Consider the following 23,789-nt stretch of genomic DNA (forward strand, 5'->3'; position numbering starts at 1 on the left):
ACCTGGTGTCATGTGACTTCTGACCTTATGTACCCCAGTCCAACATTGGCACCTCCACATCAGAAATAAGATAGCATAGTGAGTCAAATTTGAGCATCATTTTATTGTCTGTTATAAAGTGGATGATAAATTCATATGAAGGAAAGGATTCAGTTCTGAAGAAGGGCCACTGGACCCAAAATGTTAACTCTGCTTCCTCTCTATAGATGCAGCCAGATCTGCTAAGTTTCTCCAGCAATTTCTGTTTTGTTTCAGACCTTCAGTATCCACAATTCTTTCATTTATTTATTCAAAGAAAGATTTGTTGTGTAAACTTGATGAACATTTGTATCTGTTTTTAATCACAACTTGCTTGTACAATTTAATGGACTGCTCCCTTCATCAATATCTATCTTTATTCCATGATCAGGCAGAAATATTACATGGATTTAAAGGATGTCACTGTTTCTCCTTCAAATTGTAAATAGAGTACTATTTCTTTTTTTTTAAAGTGTTTTCATGGAATGTGAGCCAGGCTGATGGGGCCAAAATATGTCACTCATCTCTAATTGCTTTTGAACTGAGTGGTTTACTGGGTCATTTCAAAGGGCAGTTAGCAGCCAGCCACATTTCTGTTAATCTTGAGTCACACCGAAGCCTAAGTACATAAGAATGGCAAGTTTCCTTTCCAAAAGACATTTGTAGACCAGATGGGTTTTTACAATATTTGATAAGAGTCTCACTATCATCATTAATGAGATTACTTACAGTTTCATTATTTATTAATTGAATTCAAATTCCAGCAGCTGCTGCTATTTAAATCTGTATCCCAGAGCTTGGGCCTACTTGACTAGTAGCAGTAACTTCAAACGTCAGTCCCCTTCCTCTGCTAGTAGAGACCATTCAATACTTGGACAGACCTCAAAAACAATTTGGTGATATTCTTAATATCTTAGGTTGTTATGGTGCAGAAGGAGACCATTTGTCCTAGTGATCAATTTACTTAGTGCTGTTCTGTTGCCTTCCTAATTGTATCCCTGCTCATTTCTCATTTTCAGTTAACAGTTTGATTTCATTTTGAATGCTTCAATTGAAATTACCTCCATTACACTCTCAGGCAGTGCATTGCAGATGTTAACCACTTGCAGTGTGAGGTGAAAATATTCCTTATGTCATTATTGCTTCTTTTTCCAATGACTTTTGTCCTCTTGTTCTTGATCCTTTTGGCATATTTTAAAAATAATTTAAGTAACAAATTTGTGGACAATCATGAAAAGGCGATACATATATTCCTTTACATTAAAAAGTTCTGGCATATGAAAAGTGAAGAAAATGGAATAATCTTCAATATTCACTGGTACTTCGCTATTTATACAGATATCTCTTTATAACTCGTAAGTAGTTAGTTGAGTTTTATTAACATTCTAGCTGGATAAAGAGACTCTATTCCCTCTCCCAACCCTACCACTTGTGTATTTACTGTCCCTCCTGACCTTCCACTCCTTGATGCTAAATATTCTGTACACAGCAAAGGTCTCAGTTTTATCCCTCTGCAACCCCACCTTAATGAATTTTGGGCATGAAATGACATTGAGCTCTTCTTCTGTCACCTTCACCTCTGTGCCCATTTCTTTGAACAAGAGTCTTCTCCCCATCCCACAGACCCTTTAGCTTACCTCACAAACTCTCATTCCACTTGGACTCCTCCCTCTGGCCTTTTACCTGAACTTGATCTGTAATTGAGAACTGTCAATGTGACATGGGTCGCCTTAATTTCTCTGCTCCCCTTCACCCATTCCAACCTGTCCTCCCGTAAACTGACTGCACTCTGTGCTCTCAGATTCAACGCTGACTTGTGTGATTAAGCCAGCTCTGAGGAAGGGTCATTGGAGCCAAAATGTTAATCTGATTTCTTCCCACTGATGCTGCCAGACCTGCTGAGCTTTTCCAGCAATTTCTTTTTGCGTTGCTTGTGAATAAAGAAGTTTGATTTTCCAGAGCACATTGCCGTATTCATTAGCACAGAAAGAAACAGTGATTAAGCTGATAGCACATCTGGCATTATATTGTGCAAAGGGATTAGGGGCTTTTGCTTAACAGGATAGATGCTGAGAAGATGCTTCTTTATGTGAGGGAATCCAGAATACCAGGAAGTACAGTGTGCACAGTGTGAAGGGTCTCCTGTTTAAGACTGAGAATTAGATATCTTTCTTGGAGGATGGTTCATCTTTGGAATTCTCTTTTCCGGAGACCAACGAAGGCTGAGTTATTGAATATTAATAAGGCTAAGTTAGAGAGATTTTATAGCTATGAGGGATGAAGAGTTATGTGGGACAAGAAGCAAAGTGGAATTAAAACCACAGCCACATCAGCCATGATGCCATTGAATGGAGGAGCAATGTCAGTGAGTCAAATAGTCTTCTCTTGCTCCTATTTCTTATGTTGACGTTATGGATTCAGCGAAACCATCTTATAATGGCCAATTCTGTAGCATTGTTATTTATTTGACATCACTGAGAAATGAGTTTGCATAATGATGACCTGGCAGTTCAAGCTCAGAGCAGGTTGGCTCAAGACAAACAGTTATAGGGCCTCAGGCATCAGAAATTATGTACACAACCTATGAATACATACAAACATATGAAATAGGAACAAAAATAGACAATCCAGCTTCTCAAGGCTTCTCCTCCATTCAATATGATCATAGTTTATGTGCTTATATTTTGAATTCCACATTCCCATTTATCGTATCATATTCCAATTATCATATCCCATGGCTGTTACATTCTCCCAGACATCATGTTGGCAAAGTGTTTATATATCAAGCTGTTCCTTTGCCTGCTCATTTAATTCCCAATTTTGACAGCAGCAAAAATTTGCATTTATAGTACACCTTCGGTTTTGTGAAATGCCTGAAGATGCTTCACAGGGACATTACCAAAGAACATTGGACACGGAACTCTGTAAGGGATGTTAAGACAGATGACTGAAAACTTTGTCAAAATGGTAGCTTATTTGAAAGGAACCGATAAAGGTGGAGAGCTGGAGAAGTTTAGGGAGTGACTCTGAAAACTTAGGATCTTCACAGCTAAAGTCAGAGCTAACGGTCTGTGATTCAAACTCAACATGCTAGAAGTGGAGGAGTGCAAAGATCTCAGGGTGTTATTTTCCCTGAGACAGGAAGGGAAAGACGATGGAGAGATTTGAACACATGGATGGAAACTTTTAAATTGAGACATTACTCAGCCAGGAGCCAGCAGAGGTCAACCGGTGCAAGTGTGTTGGTGCAAGATAAGATACTGATAGCAGGGATTTGAAGGAGCTTAATTCTATTGATGATGAAAGATGTGAGTAGTATGTTTGTGCAAACAAGTTCAGGGTCACAAAGGAATGAAGAAGATGAAGATCTTATGAAATATTTATCTATTTAGTGGCAGCACCATGTGCAGTGGTCTCTTTAAGGACCATCTTCTTTGGTTGCATGTAGATTTGGCCATAATTGCATTTAGTGTGGGCATTAACAGTAAGACTTGTGGCACAATTCTGCTGCAGTCAGTATATACACACATCACCAACCTTACCCTATGTTCAAGCATCATCTACACGTCTAAAATGGTTGGTTTAAATTCATTTCTGAGTCTAACCTCTCCAGAACCTCTCTATGATTTCCCTCTCTCTGTTAACATTCGTTTCAGTGGGGTGCTGATGAACTCTGACAGTTTCACCATCACTACCACCACTAAATCTGGTCCATTATAATTTTCACTTCCTCACAGCAGTTTTGTCTTCTTGAATTAAGGTAGCTTTAGAAGCTCAATCCTATTTCATTTTCCACTTGCAAATCAAATTTTAAAAAGTTCGTTTTTCACTTCTTATTCTATTATTGTTAATTCTTGCTCTCTATGATCTTTAGTGAAGTAAAATTGGAAAAAAAACAGTTCTGAAATGGTTCTGTTTTTGTCCAGGGGGAATTATGTTGAGCTCTTTCTGTTCTCAAAATATGACCAATCACAGATTTTTGGCATGAACTAAAGAATTTCTAAAAATGTTTCACGTTATGATTCTGCTAAACAATCGGCAGTAGTGCAGTTCATCAAAAATGAATGGAAATATTTCAAAATCACTGAAAGAAACAAAATATCTGACCTTTTGGTGGAATGTGAGTTCATAATAAGCTGCTAATTTAGAGGAAATAATGGCCATTTAATTGATCTCAGGCTATGCTACATCACAGAAATTATAATAGTGAAAGAAAGACTTGCATTTATGTTGCATCCGTCATTACCCCATGAGTTCCCAAAGCATTTCATTGCAAATGAAACCCTTTAAAATACAATTTCTATTATAGTATGAGAAACATAGATGTTTATTTTTGTTCAGGTGGACTTAAGGGGAGGCAGACTTACTTTTTCAACAGAAAGCTTGTTGAGTATTGGTTGAAACTACACCCATTCAGGCAAGTGTTCGCACATTTGTTCACATTTTTGACTCATGATTTGTAGACAGTGGATAGACTTTGAGGAATTATTATAGATGAGTTATTTGCCCTAGGATTCCTAGCCTCTTGCTTGGCCTTGTAACCACAGTATCTATATGGCTGGTAAAGTTCTGTTTCTAACCAATGGTACCAAGGATGTCAATGGTGGGGGACTCAGTGATGGTAATCCTACCGAATGTCAAGGAGAGTGGGTTGGAATCTAGTTTATTAGAGATGGTTGTTGACTGGTAATTCTGTGGCATGTATATTCTTTGCCACTTTCAGTCTAAGTTTGAATTGAGTCATAGAGATGTACAGCACGGAAACAAACCCTTCGGTCCAACTCGTCCATGCCGACCAGATATCCCAACCCAATCTAGTCCCATTTGCCAGCAACTGGTCCATTTCCCTCCAAACCCTTCTTATTCACATACCCATCCAGATGCCTTTTAAATGTTGCAATCGTACTAGCCTCCGCTAGTCCCTCTGGCAGCTTATTCCATACACGTACCACCCTCTATGTGAAAAGATTGCCCCTTAGGTCTCTTTTATATCTTTCCCCTCTCACCCTAAACCTACGCCCTCTAGTTCTAGACTCTCCCACCCCAGGGAAGAGACTTTATCTGTTTATCCTACTGTGCCCCTCATGATTTTATAAACCTCTATGAGGTCACCCCTCAGCCCCCAACACTGCACGTTCAACCTCTCCCTATAGCTCAATTCCTCCAACCCTGGCAACATCCTTGTAAATCTTTTCTGAACCCTTTCAAGTTTCACAATATCCTTCCAATAGGAAGAAGACCGGAAGCGCATGCAATATTTAAAAAGTGGCCTAACCAATGTCCTGTACTGCCGCAACATGGACCTCCCAACTCCTGTACTCAATATTCTGACCAATAAAGGAAAGCATACCAAACGCCTTCTTCACTATCCTATCTACCTGCAACTCCACTTTTAAGGAGCTAAGATTTGCTTACCCAAAATACAGCACCTCACATTTATCTAAATTAAACTCCATCTGGCACTTCTCAGCCCATTGGCCCATCTGATCAAGATTCCATTGTAATCTGAGGTAACCTTCTTCGTTGTCCACTACACCTCCAATTTTGGTGTCATCTGCAAACTTCAAAGTTTGGGAGAAGATTTGTAGCTCGGGTGCTCGTTGTTCTGGTTCTGTTCACCGAGCTGCAGACGTTTCGTCCCCTGTCTAGGTGACATCCTCAGTATTTGGGAGCCTCCTGTGAAGCACTTCTGTGATGTTTCCTCCAGCATTTATAGTGATTTGTATCTGCCGCTTCTGGTTGCCAGTTCCAGCTGTCCGCTGCAGTGGTTGGTATATTGGGTCCAGGTCGATGTGCTTATTGATTGAATCTGTGGATGAGTGCCATGCCTCTAGGAATTCCCTGGCTGTTCTCTGTTTGGCTTGTCCTATAATAGTAGTGCTGTCCCAGTCAAACTCATGTTGCTTTTCATCTGAGTGTGTGGCTACTAAGGATAGCTGGTCGTGTCGTTTCGTGGCTAGTTGGTGTTCATGGATGTGGATCATTAGCTTTCTTCCTGTTTGTCCTATGTAGTGTTTTGTGCAGTCCTTGCATGGGATTTGTACACTACATTGGTTTTGCTCATGCTGGGTATCAGGTCCTTCGTCCTGGTGAGTTGTTGTCTGAGAGTGGCTGTTGGTTTGTGTTCTGTTATGAGTCTGCATCCATGAACACCAACTAGCCACGAAACGACACAACCAGCTATCCTCAGATGACAAGCAACATGAGTTCAACTGGGACAACACTACTATTATAGGACAAGCCAAACAGAGACCAGCCAGGGAATTCCTAGGGGCATGGCACTCATCCACAGATTCAATCAATAAGCACATCGACCTGGACCCAATATACCGACCACTGCAGCGGACAGCTGGAACTGACAACCGGAAGCGGCAGATACAAATCATTATAAATGTTGGAGGAAACATCACAGAAGTGCTTCACAGGAGGCTCCCAAGCACTGAGGATGTCACCTAGACAGGGGATGAAACGTCTGCAACACAAATTCCCAGCTCTGCGAACAGAACCATAACATCTGCAAACTTATTAACTGTACCTCTTATGCTCACATCTAAATCATTTATATAAATGATGAAAGGTAGTGGAGCCAGCACCAAACCTTGTGGCACTTCACTGGTCACAGGCCTCCAGTCTGAAAACAACCCTCCACTACCACCCTCTGTCTTCTACCTTTCATCCAGTCCTGTATCCAAATGGCTAGTTCTCCCTGTATTGCATGAGATTTAACCTTGCTAACCAGTCTCCCATGGAGAAGCTTGTTGAACACCTTACTGAAATGTTGTCCAGATCCTACTCCCATGGACTGTTTCAGTATCTATGGAGCTGTGAATGATGCTGAATATTGTTCAAACATAAGCGAGCATTTCCACTTCTGAACTGGAGTTGGAGGTTTTAGCATTATAGAATTAAATGGTGCTATCAGGAGTCCATAAGGTCACAGATCTCAATAATGACCTTCTTGGTAGAATCAAGTATGATCATGGGAATGTAGGATCAATGCTCTATAGAGTCTTGAGATCTCTCCTGTCCTTCCCACCTACGCCATCTGTTGTTATTGGCCTGAACTCAGCTCAAACACCAATTCCTTATGAAAACAAAAAGCTGCATCCTGAAAGATGTCCATGATAAAGCAGGCTTTTTCTTTTGGCACAGGAGGAGACTATTTAACTCACTGACTCTATTTACTTCTCTGTACAGCAATCCAATCAGGCCCATTCTTCCATGCTACCTTTGTAGCTGTGGCATTTTAATTCCCTCAAATTTCCTATTTCTGAAAACTATGAAATCCTCATATGCAAAATTTCAGGTTATTACATATTTTTAAAAAATCAGTCTTGGAAAGCCCCCATGTTTACCTTCTTCCATCTAAAAAAAATCTTTCACCGCATCTTACTGATTTCTCTGTCCTTAAACCCATATTTTTAAAATTCCAAACTGGCCCTTATCCTTCTATTGCATGAGTCTCAGTTTAGTTAACCTGGCTTTAATGTGGTACTTTGTCAAACATGTTCTTAAAATCTGTACAGATTTTATCAATTGTGTTCCCTTCATTAATTTTCTTTGTTACTTCATCAAAGCCGTCAAGCACAACCAATCCTTTAGAAACTTGTCCTGGTTCTTCTAAATTAACATCAACTTCTTCAAGTACTTGTTGATTTCTTTAATTCACTGATGATTGCATCTAAAACACTACTGAAGTTAAATTCACTAGATTGTAGTTTCTAAAAACCAAAATCCTTTCATGGGATGAAGATATCATTAGTAAAGCAGGCATTCGTTGTTCATTGCTATTTACACTGGAACTGAATGGCTTGTTAGACCATTTCAGAGGATAGTTTAGAGTCAACCACTCTGCTGTGGAACCGGAGTCTTATGTAAGCCAAATGAGATTTCTTTCTCTAAAAGATGTTACTTAGATTACTTACAGTGTGGAAACAGGCCCTTCGGCCCAACAAGTCCACACCAACCCTCCGAAGAGCAACCCACCCAGACCCATTCCCCTGCATTTACCCCTTCACCTAACACTATGGGCAATTTAGCGTGGCCAATTCACCTAACCAGCACATCTTTGGACTGTGGGAGGGAACCAGAGCACCCGGAGGAAACCCACGCAGACACGGGGAGAATGTGCAAACTCCACACAGACAGTTGCCCGAGGCAGGAATCGAACCTGGGCTCTGGCGCTGTGAGGCAGCAGTGCTAACCACTGTGCCACTGAGCTACTCCCTAATGAGAAGTGTTTTTACAATTGATATGTTTCATGGTTTCCATTCCTGAGGTCTGCTTTCAATTCCAGCTTTTTAAATTTAAATTCCTTCACTAGCTGCTATGGTGGGATTTGAAAGAAAATTTTCTTTCTACTAGCCTGTGCTTATGGATTCCAAATCCAGTGCCATGCTTCAGTTGGAACCAATACTCCCTCAGTGTGTGTGTTCACTCCACAAGGACTGCAGCAAATCAAAAAGACTACTCACCATCAATTTCTCCCCATGTCTGCGTGGGTTTCCACTGGGTGCTTCCACAGTCCAAAGATGTTCAAGGTAGGTAAATTGGCCATGCTAAGTTGTCCATAATGTCCAGGATGTGCACGGTAGGCGGATTAGTAATAGCAAAATGCAGGGTTACAGGGGTAGGGTCGGGGCCTGGGTCTGAGTGGGATGCTCTTTGGAGGCTTAATACAGACTCAATGAGCCAAATGACCTCTTTCCATACTGAAGGGATTTCTAATAGATGGAATTTTGTTTCACCATGTGTTTTGCAATTTCAAATTATGTTATATATAAATATCTTATGCATAACAAACTTCTTTTTTATTATTAAAGCCAAATCTGTAACATTGTGTGCTTATATTTCATTGAGAGACCGCCTCATTAAAACCAAAGCAAAACAATCTGCGATCTATCTAACTAGATTTCAATCTGGGATATGATTTATCTTCTTGTAAGGTCAGTTAGGATCATGACAGTGGAAACAGGAAACCGAGAGAGTCAAAAGTATGGCTTGAGGCGTGGTGCAAGTAGGAGAACTTCAGATTTTTGGGAAATTGGGATCAGTTCAAATGGAACCATTGGGAATGGTAACTATTAAAAATGGAAAACTTGCACCTCAGCAGGATTGGTTAGACCTTTAGTGCAGTTGGGGAGGATATTAACAAGATGAGTAGGTAGATAGGTATTAATTTTGGTGAGTTTTATGGAGATTACTCTCCATGACCTTTACCAAGACATTCTCAAGCAATTCTGTTCTGCACACCTCATTATATGCACACCATACTTCTACAGTGCTACAGCACTAACTATCTCACACTCACCAGCAGCAGTACTACTGTCATTGCAGGACAGAAGTACTATAAAGCTATAAGTTCAGTATTGGCACGCAAAGAAGCAAGGCAGGACAGAAATGTGCTATGCATCCAAGTAGTTACAAATGAGTTTCTGCTAAAAGAATAAGATTAGAGTCCTGAAATGCACCCCATTCCAACAGATGGGATGGGTGCATGCAAAGTAGCATGGCAGCAGCAGCATTACAATGAAAGATGTCAGTGAGGCATAGCAGTCTGGAGCGATGTCCCAGTCTCATGGTCCTCAAGGTGAAGCCCGGTGCAGTCTGGAGCCAGGATGGAATAGAGGCTAGGTGCCAGTTTATTGAGTGTTGGAAGACCACTGTTCTGGACTTTTATTTATGCAAAGCTGGTTATTTCATTTCTCTATTTTCTAAGATCTTGTAAATGAAGAAGCTGTACCTAGATGCCTTTGTACCTAAGATGGTGCTGTAAGTGGCGATGTCTAAACTTTTCACTGTACACTTTGAGTATATGTGACAATAAAGCTCATTAATTCATTCACTTGAAAGTGCAGTATTAACATGATGAACTGTATTCTAATGAGGAGAAAGTGAGGTCTGCAGATACTGGAGATCAGAGCTGAAAATGTGTTGCTGGAAAAGCGCAGCAGGTCAGGCAGCATCCGAGAACAGGAGAATCGACGTTTCGGGCATAAGCCCTTTTCAGGAAAATGGCTTATGCCTGAAGAAGGGCTTATGCCCGAAACGTCGATTCTCCTGTTCCCTGGATGCTGCCTGACCTGCTGTGCTTTTCCAGCAACACATTTTCAGCTGTATTCTAATGAGTCAGAGATGTGCCATGATGAGGTGGTGAGCTGGTTCTTGTACAAATCAGAGCTCCAAGGATGAAAGATTCAGACAGATACTGCTATAAAGTGTGCTCTGAAATATTGAAGACTGTTGTTAAAGGTGGAACCCCAGAGGAGCAAGTGGCAAGCAGGAGCCTCCAGGTATTCGCTTTGACTTTCACCATCTAGTTTTCTCTCCATTGACTGGTAAAGTAGTAAACCACATATAAATGAGGATTTATTAGGTAATAATGAAAGGAAAATTCATGCAAATAGACCTCTCGCCACTCACTCGTATGATTCCCATTTTGTTGAAAAGGCTAAGATTGGACTTTTCTTTCTCCGAAAAATTATTTTTCTAATCACGTCATATTTTCCCAACTGACTCATTACTGCCCATGTCTTCAGGGGCTAGAAAGATTATGCAAAAAGACTGTCTACGTTATTGATACCAACATAGAATACAACGTCTGGCTCGCTGCAGTCCTCCTGCAGGATATCATCCTTTCCATGATATCCTCACTCTGACACTAAGAGTCCACACACCAGATGGGATCATAGCGACAGCTACAGAAATGCTGTCTGTCAGCTTGTAAATTTGCTCGCTGACCTGGTATATTTGTTCTCAGACACTTCTGAGAATGTGCTATTAAGTACAATATCTCTTGTTTTCTCTTTGTCCCAACCATCAGGTAGAGTAATACAATACCTGCTCTTTTTAGAAGAAAGTACGTTTCTCATGCATGCTTCAAATCCTTTATCAAGATAATATCTGGCACTAACAGGGATTAAATCAGAGTTGTAGCCTGAAACCCTTCCTCAGCTACCTCAGACTCTTTTTAGTGCCTAATGCATCTGGGTAAATTGCCTCATAATATGAAATAGTTCATTTTTTTGCTTGTCAGTCAAATATATCAGATTAACATCTGGATTGCTTCATGCATTATTACCATTACACAAACATTGAAATCTATGTCTAATTCATTATTTTCTCCTTATGCTGTTGCATAACAAAAATGTACATCAGTTGACGTTACTGGTTACTTCCTCTTTGATGTGATCTGTAAAGATAAATAGACTTTCAACTTCCTCTAAGTGAGCAGTTCCTCTCTGTTGTATGGTGTATGGTGAATTAAATGTTTTTACTGCTACGGAAGGTAAGCATTTTATTTGAGCTTCATAAAATATTAAATCACTTAGCAAAATTTGAAATGACTTTGCAGTTAACAACTGAAATGTTCAGAGATATTAAACAAGATGAAATATTTTAATGTAAGCATGGGACTGTGACAAGTATTAAATATGCAGTGAAGGATGGTCAAGTGCATCATGATATTAATTCTTAACATTTGTTATATAATGCATGATGAATATTTAGTAAAATAATCATTAGTAACTGCACTTTAAGTGAGTATTGAACTAAACATTATGAGTTATCTGTCCTCTAAATCTATGGCAGAAGCTGCACCCTGTTAAATTATGAAAGTAAAGGTCAATAAGGCTGCTCTCTCATTAGAGTAAGACAACTAATGGTGATTTAATCACTTCAGGCCAGGGGAGAGTTTGAGAAGGAGAGTCCATCATGATAACCTCAGCCAGTGCAAGAATGAAACCCACGCTGTTGGCATCACTGAATTAGAAAGTTGTTGTCCAGCCAACTGAGCTACAACCGACCATTGATATATAAGATACATAATATATTTGAGATAATTGAAATGCAAACTTTGTTACAAATTTATTGTAGGATGGCTTTCAGTATTCATAGTTATGTTTAGCAGGAGGGTTTTAATGGGAGGAATCTGTTTCAGCTTCTTTATCCATCAGTAATAGTGCTATTCTCATTCAAATAGTAATAATTTTGATGCCAAACCCTCCCCACTGCTCTGTTAACATAAAGTATATGCATTTTATGTTAGGATCGAGCTGAGGTGCTTCAGCCTTCCAATTCATGAATAGGGAGAAATGTCATCATCTGAATAAATTTGTTAATAGCTATGGATTTCAGTCCAATTAATAGGATGCAGAGTATATGTATGACATTTGTGTAAAACTAGCCTTTAAATAAATTGCACTATACATTTCAACACAATTTTTTAAATGAGTTTTGCCACTATCACATATTGCAAATTTAACTTTTCTAAATAATTTTTAAAACTATTGTTATAAATATTAGGGTTTATCTTATTTATATCTTATGGATCATAATTTTTCAAATATTCTTTTATATCTCATTTTGTGGTCAGCATTTAGCTGCTGGTTGAACAATTGCTAAAAATGAAGTGTGGAAAATGTTTTGTGACACATTTGTTCTTATGTGCAGGAGGTTGTCTTACTATTATATCATGGAGCCCTTTATTTGCCATCCTAAAATGTGTTGAAGGATGCTGTTGAGTAATTAGATAACAGTGATCAAGATAGTCATGGGAAGCTCTCCTACTTCAGATTCGGACAGAACACTCAGATAAATTTGAAAAGGTGCTTTAATTTAAGTAAAACACTGTGGAGGCAGGAGTACTAAAGTGTTTGCCAACTCAATGGAAAGTGTTATCAAATCCATCCACAGCCTGCTTCATTGTTTAGATTTACCTGAGGGCCACTGCCAGTCTTCACTGTGGTAAGTTGCCTTTGCAGGTTTAATCTTTGAATAAATTGATGAAATCCATGGATCAGTTTCCTTCAATCCTCGGATCCCTAAAAATGTGCTGACGGTACTGAAATTATCTTAATTTCAAATTGACTTTGCTACCCAGATAGAAGCAAATAACTTTCATGGAATTATTTTATTTTAAAAGTCATGGGATGTGGGCTTTGCTGGCTGGATTAGCATTTATTGCCCATCCCTAGTTGTCCTTGAAAAGGTGGTGCTGAGCTGCCTTTTGAACTGACGCATCCATTTGGTGTAGGCACATCCACAATGCATTAGGAAATAAACTAGTTATGAATTTTTGAAGATGGGCCACTGGACCTGAAATGTTAACTCTGTTTTCTTTCCACAGATGCTGCCAGGCCTAGTGAGTTTTTCCACCAATTTCTGTTTTTGTAGGTTATGACGGTATTGGTTAGGAGTATGATCAAAGTTACAACATACCATTATGAGCAAGCTATGGGGGAGCTATACAAACAGGAGGCATTGTGCAGGTTTAGTTATCACATGAATTTTAATGCATGTATATTACCAAAAACTACTGTTAATTTGCTTGCTTATTAAGAAATCTCAAAGACAATAAAATAGTGGAACAATAATTTAAACTTTATCGCATGTAGCAACAACAATAAAACGCCTCAAGTAAGCAAGTTAACCATCACAACACAAGGTGTGGAGGTGCTGGTGTTGGACTAGGTTAAACAAGGTCAAAAATTACATGACACCAGGTTATAGCCAACGGTTTATTTGAAAACACTAGCTTTCGGAGCGCTGCTCTTTCATCAGGTGCTAGTGAGAGAGGAAGATTGTAGACACAGAATTTATAAGGAAAAATCAAACAGTCATACAACTATGCGAACAAAATGAACACACATAAAATGACTCTTAAATCTTTAATCAATTAGAATGGAGGTGCAGGTTTTGATTGATTAATATGAATTTCTTTCACGTCACTGCCCTGAGACAACTTAAGGTGTTATCAATATAAAAGAGGGACAAGTATTTTAGGCGTGAGATCTTGTTTGGAGTCTGTCTATGTCTTTTATTTCCAAAGTAGAAGTTTATAAAATGCCACATTGACTGACTGTCTACAAATTGTGAGCTTTTTGAACAAAATAAAATGTTTCTGCAAACATAAATCCTCAAATGCAAATTCACCCCACAGATTTATATGTGCACATGCGTGTGAGAAAGGTGAGAGTGTATGTATGTGTTTGTGTGTGAGGGGGAGAGAGGGTGTGTGTGTGTGTTTGAGAGATAGTGTGTGCAAGTGTGAGGAGGTCTATGCATTTGACAGTGTGTTTGTGTGTTTGAGAAATACTTTGTGTGTGTATGTGTGTGTGTGTTTGAGAGAGAATGCATGAGTGTGAGGGAGTAGATGTATCTGAGAGAGCGTGTGTGTGAGTGTGTGTGCGTGAGACAGAGAGAAAGTGCATATATGAGGGAGGATCTGTGCGAGTGTGTGAGTGTGTTTGTGTGTATATCTCATATGCGGCAGGCAAGGATGCTCTGAGGCATGGTATGTTGATGAGACCATGCAGACGCTACAACAACAAATGAAGGACACTATGTAACAATTGCTAGACAGAAATGTTCCCTCCCAGTCGGGGAACACTTCAGCGGTCAAGGACATTTGGCCTCAGATCTTCGGGTGACCATCCTCCAAGGTTGGACTTTGGTATACACAACAATGAAGAGTCGCTGAGCAGAGGCTGATAGCCAAGTTCAGTACCCATGAGGGCAGCCTCAACCATGATCATGGGTTAAAAATCATTTGCACACTCATATTGACCCTCTCTCAAACACACACTTTCTCTCATACACACACACACACACATGCACGCACACTCTCTCAGATGCATATATTCCCTCACATTCTCTCTCAAACTCACACACATGCATTATCCCTCAAACATATACACATACTCAGATGCATAGACTCCCTCACACTTGCACACACTCTCTCTCAAAGACACATAGACATACATTCTCTCTCTCCGCGCCCCCCCCCCCCCCCACACACACTCTCGCCATCTCTCACATGCACGCAAACACACATATGCACATATAAATCTGTGGGGTGAATTTGCATTTGCAGATTTGAGTTTGCAGAAACATTCTATGTTGTTCAAAAAGCTCACAATTTGTAGACAGTCAATCAATGTGGCACTTCATAAACTTCTACTTTGGAAATAAAAGACACAGACTCCAAACAAGATCTCACGCCTAAAATACACTGTCTGACTGCAGGTGTCACCTCCTTTATATTGATTACACCTTAAGTTGTCTCAGGGCAGTGACTTGAAAGAAATTCAAATTAATCAATCAAAACATGTACCTCCATTCTAACCAATTAAAGTTTTAAGAGCCATCTTATATGTGTTCAATTTGTTTGCATGAGTTGTATGACCGTTTGATCTTTCCTTATAAATTCTTACTCCCTCACTAACACCTGATGAAGGAGCAGCACTCTGAAAGCTATTTTTTCAAATAAACCCGTGGGACAATAACTTGGTGTTGTATGATTTTTGACGTTGTCACAACTTAATTATTACCTGATTAATGGTGGAATTTAGCTCTAATTCCAACCAACAGTGTCTGTCTCTGAATGTGTCCAGGGGTCAATCCTGTCTAGTGTTGTTCTTTGAATTTCTAATGCTGAAGATGCCTGGAGTTGACTTATTATACAATTTTCTCTCTTTCAAGTTTAAGATGTAACATTAGCTTCTTTCATCAAAATTATTAACTAAATAACTTTCCTGTTCCTTGTTACATTTGGCATTGACTGTCAGTTTGAAGACAATTGTTTCCCGCAATTAACCTTTTTACCGCAGGATGTTCCTTCTGCATACTGTCTTAATTTTCCATTTGTCATGATTCAACAGATTATCAGGTAATGTTAGTTCCTCTCTCCTAGGAAACAGCATGTTTATTTTGATCAACTCCTTCTTCCCCGGGATGGTTAATTAGCACATTGTTTTTAATTCCTTTATAAAAGTTTTCAATAGTCTCTTAACAGTTATTTTTTTGCTAAAAGAGTTATTGTTGATTCTCTCAATCTATGAACAATTATTAAAGTTCTGAAGTTTACAGTACCATTTTGATAACACCTTGATCTATTTCACCAAAACCTCTCATGATTCTACATTAGATGAATTATCACTCTGCTTATCTGGTATTTAATACCAGACAAACAATCCTTTGATTAAATATTGAAGAATGCACCCTTTGGTTTTAGACCCTGTTCCAAATTCCTTTCCCTAGGTGCTGACTCCTACCTGCTTCCTGGTGTCAGTCTGAAATTTAGCATGTCTGTTCTTAACTATGGTGTCACATTTGATCATTTCTAATTTCATTTTAATGCCATTCCTAAAATCATTTATTTTCATCTCCATATTGCCAACTTGACCATTGTCTCAGTTCACTTGCTGCTGCAACTCTCGTTCATGCCTTGGTTGCATTGGCTTCTGGTTAAACCACGTCTCAATTTTAAAATTCTTATCCTTGTTCTCAAGTCTCTCCACGGCTTTGCCTCTCTTCATCCCTGTAATTTTCTCCAGACCATAATCCTTTGAATATCTCATCTCTTACAATTCTGTGCCCTTGTGCATATTTAATTTTAATTGCTCCACCATTCGCCATTGGTTCGCTGTGACTTCAGTTGCCATAGCTCAATTTTGGCCAGACCCTTACTACATTAGTCCAGCTCTGTAATACCCTTTCATAGTGCTTCTGTGCAGTGTCTTCGAACATTTCATTACTTTGAAGGCACCATATAGTTATGAGTCACTATTGTTGTTGCAGGTCATGAGAACATTTTTCTCAGTTCTTCAATCATTTAACCATGAAGCATCTTCTTGAGATAACATACTTAAGAATTTTGTTTTTAGTTACAGAGCTATTGGAAGTTTATGTAATTTTTAATAATGCGGCATCAGAATTCCTTTAATGCTATTTAAAGAATTGGGCTATCAAAATAGATATGCAAACAGACCTTTCAAGAAAACAATGGTTGGTTAAGAGATTTTAAGTTCAGTGGCAGGGCAAGTTTAGAAATTAAACATTACTTATCAGACAATTCTGAAAGAATATCAATAGAGGGGACTTTCTAATGACGTGGAGCAGGAAAACGTGATCTTTGGGCAAAAGTAGAAATAGCAGAAAAACTGACTAATATGGTGCCAAAAACTGAAATTCTTTTTTACATTTTCCTGTTGATAGTAATCGGGGGCAGACTTTCTTGATGCAACATAATTCTTGTGGATTTATGCAGGCAAGATTTGCTTGATTAATTTAATTGATCTCCCCAATGAAATTACTTTCATTGTTGACAGAGGATTGAGGAATCAATGCCAAAAGCAGAGCTTCCATTACACATAGTGCTTTCTGCAGTGCTTGAAAGGCTGGTCATGGCTGGTCATGGCATTAATCAACTCCAGCCTTCCCACTACTATTGACCCACTCCAATTTGCCTATCAGACCAACAGATCCACGTCAGATGCCATATCACTTGCCCTTCACTCCTCCCTAGAACACCTTGACACCAAGAACAGTTACGTAAGAATCTTACTCATTGACTACAGTTCGGCCTTCAACACTATTATCCCCTCGAGACTGATTACAAAACTTAGTGATCTTGGACTAAGCCCCACTTTCTGCAACTGAATCCTCAGTTTCCTGACCCACAGACCACAATCGGTGCAGACTGGGGACAATATTTCATCCTCACTGACACTCAACACCCAGGGGTGCATACTCAGCCCCCTACTGTACTCGCTGTATACCCATGATTGCGTCGCCAAATACCGACTAATGCAATTTACAAGTTGGCTGATGACACCACCATAGTCGGTCGAATTTCAGATGGTGATGAATCAGACTACAGACCGGAGGTGGAAGACCTGGGAAAATTATGCAGTGAGAACAACCTAGCTCTCAATGCTGGCAAAACCAAGGAACTCACTATTGACTTTCAGTGGGATGTTACTCATGTGCCCCCCTACACATTAACAGCACAGAGGTAGAACAAGTGGAGAGTGTCAAGCTCCTGTGAGTGGTCATCCATAACAAGCTTTCTTGGACTCTTCATGTGGACGCACTGGTTACAAAGACCCAACAACATCTCCTCTTCGTCAAGCAGCTGAGGAAATTTGGCATGGACGGCGAATACCCTTGCCCACTTTTATAGGTGTGCCATCAAGAGCATTCTGTCTGGATGTATCACAACCTGGTATGGCAACTGTACCATTCAAGATTGGAGATGGTTACAGAGAGTGGTGAACTCAGCCCGGACAATCACAAAGGCCAACCTCCCATCTGTAGAATCCATCTACCAGGCCCGCTGTCATGGAAAGGCTGCCAGCATTATCAAAGATTCATCCCACCGTGGCAATGTTTTTCTACAACCTCTACCATTGAGGAGAAGGTGCAGAAGCCTGAACACAGGCATCTGCTGGTTTCGTAACAGTTTCTACTGTACTGTTGTTAGAATACTGAATGGACTCACCAACTCTTAGCATTCGTCTATAACTGTGTTTTTTGTTTTTGGTCCTGTTTACCTACTATTTACTTATCTATGCTACTTAACTCTGTGATCTGCCTGTACTGCTCACAAGACAAAGCTTTTCACTGTGCCTCAGTACATGTGACAATAAATTCAATTCAATTCAATATTGTCTCCTTTAGTACTATTTGCTTTTCCACTTCGAGAATTTGGCTGCAAACTCCTAGGATTTTAAGAGTTAGCCTTGGCTTTCCCTCAATAATGTACTGAGGAAACATGCTTTAGTGGAGTTGCCATTGAATAGATGCCATCTTAAACTTTGAGTAAAACATCAACCTGTTCAAATACATGTAAAACATCATAACACAATTTGTTGAAAAGTTCTCCACGTGTCCTGGCCAATATTCCACTCTCAACCAGCAATATTAATTTAGATATTTGAGTATTAATCTTGTTGGTGTTGTAGGATTTCACTATTTGCAAGGTAGCTGTTACTTGTCTGTATAATGCAAGTCAGTGAATTAATTTGTGACATAATTATTTTATAATATTTCTAAGAAATATGATAAGATTCTATACAAATGTAATACTTTTCCTTTTTTAATCAATCAGAAAAGGAAAGTGAGGGATAAGATATAATTTCCTCCTAACCTAACATAAAGGTGAGCTTTACTTTCAATGAAATAAAGGATTATGACAGAGCATATAGAACTCTACTAACCTGCACCTCATTGGCTAGTTTGGCCAATACCAAAAATCTGTGTACAAACTTCATAATAAATTAATACTAATAGGTACCATTTCATTAGTCTGAATGTAACAATAGTTAAGTAAAACTATAACATCAGAATAAAGCTTATCTTTTTTTTCTTTTTATCACTATTTCCATTATCAGACTTGTTATTGCGAATTGACTAATTAAAAACCTGTAAAAAAGGAGGCTCACGCCAAGAAAGTAACTGTAATGCATGATCTTTGCATTGTACAATCATGTTAATTATGAAGTTATCATGCTCATGTTTTTTTGTGAGGATAAACATTTCCTCATATTCTGATTGGCAATAAAGTTCAGGAAGTTCACGTCCAGCCTCATAAAGCATGAAACATGGCAATCAAGACTTTCTGTTCTTCTTTTAAAAACACAGAAGCTAAAAATAAACTGCGGATGTTGGAAGTCTGAAGCAAAAGCAGGAATTGCTGGAGAAACTCAATGGGTCTGGCAGCAGTTGTGGAGTGAAAGCAATGATAACATTTCAGGTCCAGTTACCCTTTTTGAGAAAAGTTATTTGTAGGTATCATTCTGCAATTCTTTGGCTATATAGATGGTAATTTACAAAAAGAAATTGGTGTAGAGGAAGTGTTGTTTCATATCCTCTTTCCTTTCTCCCCTTCTACTGACTGCCCTGTGTTGGACAATAGTGCCACAACCATTGACAGCCATTCAGTACTTTGTCTGTACAGGAGGTATCAGTCTAAATGTTGTTGGAATATTCAAATATGAAGGGAAACTTAACTGAGCCAGATCTTGTTTGCATCTAATTCTAGAATAAATCATAAGATAGAGATCCTGGTTGTCTTTTCTCCTCTGACCCAGGGCTGAGGTAACCACTTGCAGGTATCATTCTACAATATGAGTTGAAATTAGTCAACTCGGCACCGATCAAGCGTAAAACATGAGGTTTGTTTCTCCTTAGAGGTAACTGTTATACTCAGCAGCACATTTATCCATTGGGACAGCTTATTGAATGCTTTTCTGACAATTTCAGCAGGGAACTTGGGCAAAATGGAGGAACAATGTATTGTTTTAAACTCCAGAGATTTGAAAACAAAATTTAAACTAAAGCTTCAGGTCGGGTATTATGGAAATCTTGGTGCCATCTTTCATATGAGATAAATAAAAGATTCCATGCCACTGTTTTGAAGAAGAAGGAAATGCAGTCCAATATTTATCCTTCAACCAACACATAAAAGTAATTAGCTGTACATTATTACATTGCTGTGTGCTAATTTCTAATTATGCTAGTTACGTTACAACAGTGACTACATTCCAAGAGAAAGGACTTCATTATATAGAGTGCTTTCATTTATAGGGTTGTGACAAGTGCAACATGACACTAATCTCCCTAATATTGTAGTTGACTTGGCAGTTATCTTCATCATCTGGAAAGCTACTTAGTTCCCCAGCAGTATTTTCACTTCCATTATGATTTTGTTTTTATGCCAAAGTCCCAGTAGTTGTGGCATTTTGTATTCTTTTAGAACACTGCCTTGAACAGATGTAGGTTTCTGCTTGCAATAGTACATTTGCATTTTACTTGTGCTTTTATCTTTCAGGTATGTTAAGTGAAGGCTTCATCTGTGGATTTCCTTACTGGAATGAAATTGAAAATGAAAACAATACAAGACAGCATGAGCAGAAGCAACATAACCCATCTGAGGATAACATGGCTCAAGAGCTGACTTCTGTCAGCAATTTTCAGAATTTGTCTCAGGCTGATATTCCTAATGGGGCTCTGTCACTTCTTCAAAAGTGCAAGTCTATTTACAGACCCTTCAGACTGAGTGCAAAGGAAAAAATAACTACACCATTGGTACAGCCCTCACAGGCCACAACAATCAGAAGGCAAAGGTCCCTTGTTGTAGATATCCCAGGGAGCTCCAGTGTGAGTAAGGAAATGTATTTGGTTCCCTCGTGTTGTAAAAGTATCTGTGATAATTATAATGACCTCCAGATTGCAGGAGATCAAGTGCTTCCAATTAGTTTGGAACCATCTGGCCTGACATCTCAGGACAGCTATAATATAAATATGGTCCCATTCTTGTATTCTTCAGAAATTACACTGCCAATGGAGTCCCCCAAACTATCAGCAGAGTTCCAAAACAAGCCAGCCAATAGCGACACATCCTGCTGGCGTGTGTGCAGTGCTAGAGACAAGAGCATCATTCAGCATTCTCAGCCACTTACCAATTCAGAACTCAATGACTATCTTGAGCAGAAAGTTCTGGAACTGTACAAGCAATACATGATGGATAGCATGGTGAGCAATGCATCCCCAACAAAAATCATGGAATCAGAACTTGTAATGAGTAATGTCGATCAGATTAGCCTGATACTATCACGAGAACAGAATATGGAAACTACAAAGGTGAAGGACATGGTTATCAGTTGCCTGTTACGTGTTGCGAGTGAGATACAATCAAATGAACTCAGTACACCAAATCTACAGATATCTGCTTGAAAGAGAAGTTTTATCCAAGTTTATCTACATTTTAGGTATAACTTATTAAAAATGAGTTAATTTTGAGTAGATTTGCCATATCCATGATTGAACAGAGAACAGGATGGGGATAAAGAGGGCATTGAGACAGTGAGTTATAGAATCATAGTAAATAGGAGTAGGAGTAGGTCTTTTGGTCCTTTGACCCTTCTCCACCATTCACTATGATCATGGATGATCACTCAACTCAGTACCCTGTTCCTGCTTTCTCCACATACCCTATGATCTCGTTAGTCCTAAGAACTATATCTAACTCCTTCTTAAAAACATTTAATGTTTTGGCCTCAACCCCTTTCTGTGGCAGAGAATTCCAGAGGATCGCCATTTTCTGGGTGAAGAAATTTCTCTTTTTCTCAGTTATAAATGGCCAACACAACATTTAGACAATGATGCCTGGTTCTGGACTGCCTAGTCATGCAAACATCCTTCCTGTGTTTAAACTGCCTAGTCCTGAAGAATTTTTTTAGGATTCTATGAGATCTCCCCCTCATTATTCTAAGCTCCAGTGCATATAATCTGAACCAATCCAGTGTGTCTTCATATGTCAGTCCTGACATTCCAGGAATCAGTCTGGCAAACTTGTTGTGCTTTTTCCTTGTTATGGTTTGCATTCTGTCCCGCTGTTGAAATTGTTTGAAGATGTTACATTAAAATTATTTGCACTTATGTAATCTCCAAATTTCCCAAGTTGCTTCACAGAAGTGTTATGGAACAATATTTGACTTCAAGCCACAAAAGCAGCTATTAGGACAGGTGACCAAAAAAAAATGATGAAAGAGTTCATTTTAAAGTATACCTTTATGAAGGACAGACAGAAAAATAATTCCAGAGCTGAGGGCCTCAGCAGCTGAAACAACCACAGAGACAGGCTCATTAAAATTGTGAATGCAGAAGTTGCCAGAATTGGAGGAATATTGTGATCTCAGAGGATTGTAAGCTTGGAGAAGGCTACAGAATGAGAAGGGGCTGAGGCCATGGAAAAACTTGAAAACAAGAATGAGAATTTTAAGATCAAGATTTTCCCAGACTGTTCTCCAATGTCGATCAAAGAAGCCCAAGGGTGATGGGTGAATGACATTGGTGTCAGTTAGGCTACATGTACTTCCTGTTCTGGTTGAATTTATGTTTATAAAAGACAGTGAGCTAAAAGTGCATTGAAATAGGAAAATCTGATAGTAAACAAATGCTGGATGAAGATTTAAATGGTAAATGAATTGAGTTTAGATCAGAGTGGTGCTGGAAAAGCACAGCAGGTCAGGCAGCATCCGAGGAGCAGGAAAATCGACGATTCAGGCAAAAGCCCTTCATCAGGATTGAAACGCCAATTTTTCTGCTCCTCGGATGCTGTCTGACTTGCTGTGCTTTTCCAGCACCACTCTGATCTTAACTCTGGTTTCCAGCATTTGCAGTCCTCACTTTTGCCTGGTAAATGAATTGAGACAGGGAAAGAATGATGTGCTGTTACAAAGAGGAAAATAGACAGTCTTAGTGTGATGTGGATATTCAGAACTAAACTCATCCTTGAGTCAAAATGACATCAAGTTGGTGAAGAGTTTCATTCAGCATTAGACAGTTTTCATGGGGAAGGATGGCATTGGTAGCTAGAAAATATTCCTTGTGTTCAGGTAAACACTTATCCCATTACCAATGCCTGCAAACAAATTGTCTGGTCACTTATTTCAATGTTTTTCAAGGAATAACGCTGTGAGCTGCCACCTTTTTAAATGGCTGCTGATTCCTCAGGCAACTCACTTACACTGGACATGACATTACCATGCTGAAACAATTTTGTGCATGTCCTGCAATGGCAAAATACATTGCTTTGTTGGCAGCCACCAAACTGAACTTAATTCACAGATTGGAAAAATGACTATTAGACATTGTACAACTTTAAAGCAATGAAAACTTTACGTTCTTAAAAAATGGAGTCCTATATATTGGCTGTTACAATAAACAATTCTCATTTAACAGTTTTCCCCCAAATGATTGCATAATGAATAAGTTTTAAAATAAGAATGGATTAATTCCTGATTAAGCGACTAATATAATCATAATTAGCAAAAAATATAACAAATTGTCATGGTGAATCTTGATACAGGATATAAATGGTCTTTTTCCTGTTTTTTGTGTATCAGTTTTAGAAATTAAGTTTGGTTATGTTGACACCTTAGTTTTTAGCTATGTTCCATAAAAATCACTACCAAGTGCACAGGAAG

General features: G+C 39.1%; 1 protein-coding gene across 3 annotated transcripts; it reads left to right on the forward strand.

The window, feature by feature from the left end:
- Window positions 1-11,237: 11,237 nt before the first annotated feature.
- Window positions 11,238-21,741, forward strand: LOC122555078 (TLR adapter interacting with SLC15A4 on the lysosome-like). 3 transcript variants are annotated; one of them, XM_043700746.1, is made up of 2 exons: window positions 11,238-11,305; window positions 20,630-21,741. In XM_043700746.1, exons 1-2 carry the CDS (start codon window positions 11,266-11,268, stop codon window positions 21,532-21,534), a joined length of 945 nt encoding a protein of 314 aa, XP_043556681.1. In that variant the 5' UTR covers window positions 11,238-11,265; the 3' UTR covers window positions 21,535-21,741. The 3 variants fall into 3 exon arrangements, with proteins under 3 accessions (XP_043556681.1, XP_043556682.1, XP_043556680.1); XM_043700747.1 differs by lacking the exon at window positions 11,238-11,305 and adding an exon at window positions 18,931-18,957; XM_043700745.1 differs by lacking the exon at window positions 11,238-11,305 and adding an exon at window positions 19,265-19,583.
- The last annotated feature ends 2,048 nt before the right edge of the window (window positions 21,742-23,789 follow it).

This window comes from Chiloscyllium plagiosum, chromosome 12 (assembly GCF_004010195.1).
Source record: "Chiloscyllium plagiosum isolate BGI_BamShark_2017 chromosome 12, ASM401019v2, whole genome shotgun sequence".
Lineage (NCBI taxonomy): Eukaryota > Metazoa > Chordata > Chondrichthyes > Orectolobiformes > Hemiscylliidae > Chiloscyllium > Chiloscyllium plagiosum.

Coding starts and splice junctions, on each gene's coding strand:
- LOC122555078 (XM_043700745.1), top strand. CDS start 19,538: ATGATAACATTTCAGGTCCAGTTACCCTTTTTGAGAAAAGTTATTT. Junction 19,584..20,629: donor CTTTTTGAGAAAAGTTATTT/GTAGGTATCATT, acceptor TTTATCTTTCAG/GTATGTTAAGTGAAGGCTTC.